This window comes from Dipteris shenzhenensis, chromosome 21 (assembly GCF_047967505.1).
Source record: "Dipteris shenzhenensis isolate YYH24624 ecotype China chromosome 21, Dip_SZ_1.0, whole genome shotgun sequence".
Taxonomy (NCBI): domain Eukaryota; kingdom Viridiplantae; phylum Streptophyta; class Polypodiopsida; order Gleicheniales; family Dipteridaceae; genus Dipteris; species Dipteris shenzhenensis.
In genome coordinates, this window is record NC_141616.1 from 48834264 (window position 1) to 48842297 (window position 8034).

The following is an 8034-nucleotide window of genomic DNA, read 5'->3' on the forward strand; positions in this document are numbered from 1 at the left end:
TAGTTCAAAGGGATGCAGTATTGGACAAAACTTGGCCTCACTTGGCAACTAGCATGGGCCACCTTCTAGACAGTGCTTGATGATATCCAAACAGGTCTGAGGAAGTGTTCTGCTTAATGCCCATGTATACACTCCAGACTAGGGCCCAACGAAACGAAATAACCCAAATGTACAATAGCAAAAATCGACCAGATCCTCAAGGCAGAAAGGTCCACTTCTTTCATTTGCGATGTACCGTGCATGAATACGCAGTTTGTAATTCAAGCAACTTTTAAAAAGGACACCAGTCACAAACAAATTAAAAAGTTCGCCTTGTCATTAGTTCATGAGACAAGCAGCATGCACGATCCCCCAGCTCTGCTGAGCTTTAATAGGGTCGTTCCCTGACATATTCTATGCCCCAAATTCATCCACTGTACAGACAGACCTATCAGGCGCACCAAATACAAGGCTCCATGTGCGGGTCATTTTTTCCCTCTGAGCTTCACACCCAACACTCTCTCAAGTTTAGCGATAACTTGCTGATTTGGAATTGCTTTCCCAGATTCATACTCTTGGATGACTTGTGGCTTCTCGTTAATTTGCTGTGACACAATTCATCACACAGGACCTTATGGTAAAAGTAGTTTTGTTACACTATAGAACACAATTACAGCTATCAAAAAACTCTTATCCTGACAAAGGACAGTCAATGATAGTTTACCTGTGCAAGTTGTGCCTGAGTGAGTTTCTTATCTAGCCGGCCTTGCATAATTGCCTTCTTGAGGTCAGCAGATACTCTTTCATCTGAATAACAATGTAGAAACAACAAAATCGACAGTGGTTAACTCAAACTCAACCAGAAATCTCGGACCTCCCTCACCTAAACTATATCAAGAGGGCAAATCAGACAGAAGTCCTGACTCCCTTCATACAAGCATGTTCTTTTTTTAACGATATTTGCTTTGTCACTAAGGATCATCTTACATATAGAAAGAAAAAAAGGAATATTCAATAAGATAGACATAAGCAGGAACAGTGGAACGAACGTGAAAGAACTTCACTCTCTTCATCAAGCTTTTTGGTGTTCAATCCAGGAGTGCTTGATGATGCTTTATTTGATCCAGCATTGACTGCAGTATGAAAAACAGAAATAGTTATACATAAATGAAAGAATAGTTCAGAAAACAGTCTTCAAAAAATCCCACCAACAAATTGAAGCCATGGATCAAAGTGATAAGACAAGGCACCTCATCTTCTTTCCAAACTAAAGATTTCAGCGTATATGCACAATGATAAGGTAGGATGCTCACGAAATTATGCCTGAGAAAAAGGAGCAGCAAGAAATTCCAGCGAAGACAGAGCATCTCGATTAACTAAACTTAAGAAGCTGAATGCACATTAAGTCAACCCCCAAAATCCAAACTTCTGAAAAAAAGGAGATTTTTGCAGGAAAGAAAAGGCCATATATTCATTCTTTTACAATAATAGAATTTCCAATTATAACCACAGCTAAATCAATCGACATCAATTCATTTTCACAATGAATATATGTGCTTGCTTATTTTTCAAGCATAAAAACATTCAAACATGCCATCTCTAGACATGTTCTCATTCTTTGCCATTTGAAACATCCTGTCCTATAGATTTGTGCATATTGTTTCTCAATAAACTCTCCAATCACCAGATTTAACCACATCACAGAAAGTAAGCAAATGCAAGTATCAAAAGTTGACACACAGCACTCAAACAAAAAGGAATAAGGGATGGCCGAAATCCTTCACAAGTACCCAGACTTAACTTCCTTAGAGGCAGGGGATGTTCAAAACCTGAAAGATATGTCCGTTAAATTCACTGGTACCCGAAAAGTGACCCTCAGGAAGCTATATGGTAGCCTTGATAGAGATGAACTTACATACCTGAAAAATCTGTTACGAACCTTTCCCACTAGCTAGCCTAAGATGTTTGAAAGCAAAAAAAGTGAGAGCTTTTCCATAGGTCATGCAAAACCTATTAAGATTAGGGCATGGATGTCCATTAGTGCCTGATTTCCATTGTGTGTAATCAACAAGGTGGTCGAATTGCATCCTCAACACCGGCTGTGTCCTGCAGCCTCTGACATCTGGAGTTTCTGACAATGAAGACCTGACCCCTCCTCCGGACTTTCAAGGCTGTTCCCGCCGGATGAATGAGGGAGATCATATGAGGCCCTAATCTGACAGCCAATCAAGCCCCAGCCTATGACAGGTCTTGCCTGCACTGCTGACCAGGCCATACTGCCACATGGAAGCATACCTGCCTCGGCAGCTGTACTGCTGTATGATAGGTACAACTATGTGTGACTGTCCTTCAGCAGCGTGGCAGCCTAGTTGGCTGCTCCCGTCGAACAACATTGCGTCTCTATGAAATAAATACACGTTTTTCCTTCAATTAGTTGAAATGGTGATTGACAATTCAAATCCCACTCTACACTAAAGTACAAGAAAAGTCAAGGAGTATGTATATGCAGATACCCAAGACAGCTGTCCTACAAAAGGACCCATTTCTGCAGCAAGCAGTGACCTTCTGCCTTTCACAACCCGAATCTGGATCTGAAATGATCCAATGTTGCAACACTTTGCTTTTAGAGTAGCGTGCTCAGATGTGGAAAATCTATGTACTAGCTTCACTGCATGCACAAAGGACTGTCAGAGATGAGGGGGCGGCATACACCTTGCTACCCCACAGCAGAAATATGGGTTCCAGCAGATCATATACTCTCTCTCCACACGTGGATATGAAGGCACGCTCAGGACTAGAAGAACGCACAGCAGAGTAGACAGCAAAAGAATGTGCTCCTCAAAGTGAAGACTTATCACCAACTCACAACAGGCACTCCACATAAACAGCATATAACTGCAATACCTACAGCCCCTATGGCTGCACCAAACTGATCATAACTCACGTGGGCAAGAACTGCTCCAACAACTGTAGTTCTCTCCCTCCTTGTTCAGCATGTGTGTGATGAGGATTCCATGGACTTCAGGAATGGGAAGAATGAAGCCACAAGGGGCTCCTATAAAATCATAGGAGCACTCTGTCCCCCCACCTATTGCTGGCCAACCAGGCTCCTGTAGAGACGACTGATCCCATATATGGCTAAGCAGAATGCTGGCCCACCGGTACATTTGGCCGAGCTTGTGGCGGTGTAACCACGACGGCTCCTCATATAGAGGTAGGGAGGGGCAGGCCATCCCCCATCCCCCCTCCCTGCTGACCAGCCTCCTGTAGAAAGCTGACTGGTCTACTAAATGGCCAACCAGACTGCTGGCTGACCAGTAGATCTGGCCGACCTTGCAGGCCCTGCAAATGCCAGCAGACCATCTCTCTGCTTTGCTGGACCCCCAGCTGGCTATCTTAGGTGGCTAGTCCAGTTATTTGGCAGGCCTATGTCTGCCCTAAAAAACCTTCATGCCTCTGGCCTTAGCTCCAGATTGCCCATGTGGCAGCCTTACATACTGCCCAAATGGCAGTCTCTTTGCTGGAAGGCTCTCTTGACGGGCCCACATTGCACTTGTATCAGCCCTTGGTCAAAATCCAGCATGAATCTAAAGGTGCCAAGCCCCGATGTCCTCTTCATATGGGGCTCAGATATGAGGCATTGACCCTTAACCTTAGACAGAGCTCTCTTTGTATTCAACCTCTCATGTGGATGGTAGCACACCTTGATCTGAAAGATTTCTAACGATAGCCCTGGTATATGATACCAACAAGACGGGAATTGGCAGCAACGCAGTAAGCACACAAAGCCACCCTCAAATTTCTAAAGACACAAAAGTAGAGATGACGCTCTCCCGTGTTCTCAACCAAAATATGCTCAGGCAGCATCGAAAAAGCAGGTCAGCATCGAAAAAGCAGGTCAAGCCGTCGGCACTTCCTTGGCACTATGTGCCATCAAGCCATAAGCTCTAACAATTTCCTATGCACCCCTTTGTAACCTACAAAATATTACCTAGCAAGGTTTATAATCGTGCGATGCTCAACGAGTCCTTTTCATTAACGCAAACCATGCAAGAGCGTCGTGGATCATTAAGATAGCGAAAAGGGAAAATCAACATAATATGGCAGCCCTTGGGCCAGAAAGCACAAAAGCAAGGATCGACAAGGAAAACAAGTGCTTCATCTCATGAAAGCTGCCTGCAAAACTTGACCGAACCGACATCTACCCCTTTATGTGACAAAAATGCAAACAAAACCAAGCAGCAACGTTACAAGCAGGCAAGATACATAATCCCAGCCCTGCAAAATTGGCATCTACAAACCCCGACAGTAGTGCATAGCTTAAAGCATACATTTTTTGATAGTTTCGATGGGACCGCCAGCCCTTCGAGCAGCGTTGACGGTCTTCTCATCTCTCTTTGCTGCGGCGTTGGGGGCCTTCTTCCGGATGACGACTGGTTCCCAATCTTGACTCACAGGACCGATTCCAGCCATGGCTTCAACACGATGATCAGACAAGAGAAAGAGAGGGAGAATGAGCTCCCACAGTACGCAAACTCCAGCTTTATACCTAGTTCGAAAACTTAACCTAAGGGTCGGTTCACACCAGCGCTTGAGACTGGCCTTCATCACCCTCCTAAGAGCACGTTCCCACGGTCTGCCAACTTAGCAAATCTCCCACACATCGCGAAGATCTCTGTAATTCCCACGCTAGTCCCTGAAAGATGTGATGCCACAAGCCAGCAGCGAATTTAGGGAGGATAGAAGGGAAAATTTTGAGGAAAGGTTAAGTGAAAGATAAGTAGAGATGGGGGAAAGAGAAAAATAACTAGAGAAGAGGGAGGGGAATAAAAGAGGTGAAGGGAGATTATTCAAGCTTATACATAATTAGAGAGGGGGGCTAGGGAGGGGAAAATATAAATAGAGGGGGCAAAAGGGGGGGGGGGGGGGATAATTACTCTTTGGAGGGGAAGCATTATTAAAGAGTATATAAATTAGAGAGGGGCATGGAGGGAATAATTTAATTAGAGAGGGGGCGGGGCGTTGGGGTTTTGAGAATACGTAAACTTAAGAGAGGGGCTGGGAGGGAATAATTAAAACAATTAGAGAGGAGGGGGGAAGGCGTAAAATACAAAAGAGTAAAGGTAAGCTATGGAGTCAAACCTATGAGTTCATGCCTGTTGTGTGGAGAAAAACCCGAACTATGGGGTGTGCCAAAGGGTTTTAAAGGCTGCGGACGTGCCAAAAGGACTTAAGAGGCGACTCAAGCAAGTACTTAGGTAGCACAGACATCGACAATCAAGGATTAAAGTAGCGCACAGACTATGTACCAGATCTCGAGAGTCAAGGTAGATAGCCCAGTGCAAACACTACAGAGGGTGAGAGGCTGAGTATGGGGTACAATGCATGAGGTAGAGTACATGTACAATGTCATGTAGAATGACGAGTGTGTAGGTAGAGTGAGCTAAGCAGAGCGGAAGTGAGTACACAATAGAGCTAGGGAGTTGTGATGGGTAGAGAGCTAGGCCACAAAGGTAATTCATAGGCAAGGCAGCCTTTAAGTCGAGGAAGGGAGAGGCAAGGCATATAGTGAGTCGAGAGAGATAAGGAAGAGAGATAGTCGGGGGGGGGGGGGGGGGAGGGGCTTGGGTTGGTTTAGGAGGAGTTTGGGGAGGCTAGTGTAGTTGTGAGAGGTTAGGTTAGGGGTAAAAAAAAGGGGGAATTAAATAAGAGGGAAAGATTCAGGCAAAAAAAATTGTGAATAAATTGAAAAATTAGGTAGAAGGAGGGCAAACTAGGGGGAGAGAGTTTTATGAGGGATTTTTTTTATTTAAAAAAAAGGGGTAAGGAGAAAATTAAGAGAGAGAAAATTTAGAAATAAAAAATTAAGGCAAATAATGAAAAAATAAAGTAAGTTAAGAAAAAATCAATAGAGTAAGACAATAAGGGAAATGCAAGGGAAATAAAAGGAGAGTGGGTGAAAGGAGGGAAATACTAGGGAGAGAAATTGAAAGAGAGGTTTGCGAGGGGGGGGGGGTGGGGCGGGGGGAATTAAACATGGAAATAAATAAGGAAAGGGATAGTAAGTGTGTGTGTGTGTGTGTGTGTGTGTGTGTGTGTGTACCCAACTTAACCCTAGTACGATACAACACACTAGGTGAGACAGTAGGTCATCACCTGGAGGAATAGAAGTGATGTTTAAGGATTGGAAAGGATGTATTAGAGTATGGTGAGTTTGAAAATCGACAAGCGAAGGCAATCATTTGAGAAGAGATCTATGGTAAAAGGTTTGTATGGAGTAGTGGTATGATAAGTGAGGCATTTCTGAAGGACAAATTAAGTTTCATGAACAAAGTTATAGAAATGAGAGAGGAAATGGTAGGAGAGACCCTTTAGACAACAATTAGGGGAAGGGTAGTAAATTGGAGGAGTTTGGTAAATGTGTGATAGGTGGGAAAGACCATAAATAAGAGGGGGAACTTTGAAAGGAGTTAAAACGGAAAGGAAGAGGGAATAAATTGGAAAGAGAAAGTTTTAAGGCATAAAGAAATAGTGTGGGGGGTTGGGTTAAGCGATATAGAGAGAGAAAGAGAAAAAGAATTTAGGGAGGATAGAAGGGAAAATTTTGAGGAAAGGTTAAGTGAAAGATAAGTAGAGATGGGGGAAAGAGAAAAATAACTAGAGAATAGGGAGGGGAATAAAAGAGGTGAAGGGAGATTATTCAAGCTTATACATAATTAGAGAGGGGGGCTAGGGAGGGGAAAATATATAAATATATAAATAGAGGGGGCAAAAAAGGGGGGGGGGGGGGGGGGGAAGAATTACTCTTTGGAGGGGAAGCATTATTAAAGAGTATATAAATTAGAGGGGCACAAAGGGAATAATTTAATAAGAGAGGGGGGGGGGGGGCGGGGGGGTTAGAATACATAAACTTACGAGAGGGGCTGGGAGGGAATAATTAAAACAATTAGAGAGGAGGGGGGAAGGCGTAAAATACAAAAGAGTAAAGGTAAGCTATGGACTCAAACCTATGAGTCCATGCCTATTGTGTGGAGAAAAACCTGAACTGTGGGGCATGTCAAAGGGTTTTAAAGGCTGCGAACATGCCAAAAGGACTTAAGAGGCAACCCAAGCAAGTAGTTAGGTAGCAGAAACACCGATAATCAGGGATTAAAGTAGCGCACAGACTATGTACTAGATCTCGAGAGTCATGGTAGACAGCCCAGTGCAAACACTGCAGAGGGTGAGAGGTTGAGTATGGGGCACAGCGCACGAGGTAGAGTACATGTACAATGTCACATAGAATGGCAAGCGTGTAGGTAGGGGGAGCTGAGCAGATCAGAAGCGAGTACACAATAGAGCTAGGGAGTTGTGATGGGTAGAGAGCTAGGTGACAAAGGTAAGTTATAAGCAAGGGAGCCTTTAAGTCAAGGAAGGGAGAGGTAGGGCATATAGTGAGTCGGGAAAGATAAGGAAGAGAGATGGTCGGGGGGGGGGGAGGGAGGGGGGTTGGGTTGGTTTAGGAGGAGTTTGGGGAGGCTAGTGTAGTTGTGAGAAGTTAGGTTAGGGGTAAAAAAAGGGGGAATTAAATAGGAGGGAAAAGATTCGGGTAGAAAATTTTGTGAATAAATTGAAAAATTAGGTGGAGGGAGAGCAAACTAGGGGGAGAAAGTTTGATGAGGGAAAAAAAAAAGGGGGGGGGTAAGGAGAAATTTAAGAGAGTAAGAAAAAATAGAAATAGAAAATTAAGGCGAATAATGAAAAAATAAATTAAACTAAGAAAAAATAAATAGAGTAAGACAATAAGGGAAACGCAAGGGAAATAAAAGGAGAGTGGTAAAAGGAGGGAAATACTAGGGAGAGAAATTAAAAGAGGGGTTTGGGGGGGGGGGATTAAACATGGAAATAAATAGGGGGAAGGGACAAAAAGTAAATTACCACATATTATCAAATGAAGATAAACAGTATACGTGCTGGTCAACTCAACAAGTTTCCTTAAGAGGCAATCAAAAGGCTGATTTTTCATTGTATTTTGAAGCTATACATAGCTCTCTAAAGGTCGCTAATGCCCTAGAA

General features: G+C 43.6%; 1 protein-coding gene across 1 annotated transcript; it reads right to left on the reverse strand.

Moving 5' to 3' along the window:
* Window positions 1–290: 290 nt before the first annotated feature.
* LOC147888991 (multiprotein-bridging factor 1b-like) lies at window positions 291–4542 on the reverse strand. Its single transcript, XM_087392447.1, has 4 exons — window positions 4311–4542; window positions 1029–1112; window positions 704–786; window positions 291–584 (listed from the first exon to the last, which is right to left on the reverse strand). The coding sequence occupies exons 1-4, from the start codon at window positions 4450–4452 to the stop codon at window positions 465–467; spliced, it is 429 nt and encodes a 142-aa protein (XP_087248573.1). The 5' UTR covers window positions 4453–4542; the 3' UTR covers window positions 291–464.
* Window positions 4543–8034: the final 3492 nt, after the last annotated feature.

Excerpts from the sequence above, each read along its gene's own strand:
- LOC147888991 (XM_087392447.1), bottom strand. The coding sequence starts at position 4,452 with ATGGCTGGAATCGGTCCTGTGAGTCAAGATTGGGAACCAGTCGTCATC. Across the intron at positions 1,113-4,310 it reads CATCGAAACTATCAAAAAAT|TCAATGCTGGATCAAATAAA; the intron begins GTATGCTTTAAG and ends TTCATACTGCAG. Across the intron at positions 585-703 it reads CTCAGGCACAACTTGCACAG|CAAATTAACGAGAAGCCACA; the intron begins GTAAACTATCAT and ends ATTGTGTCACAG.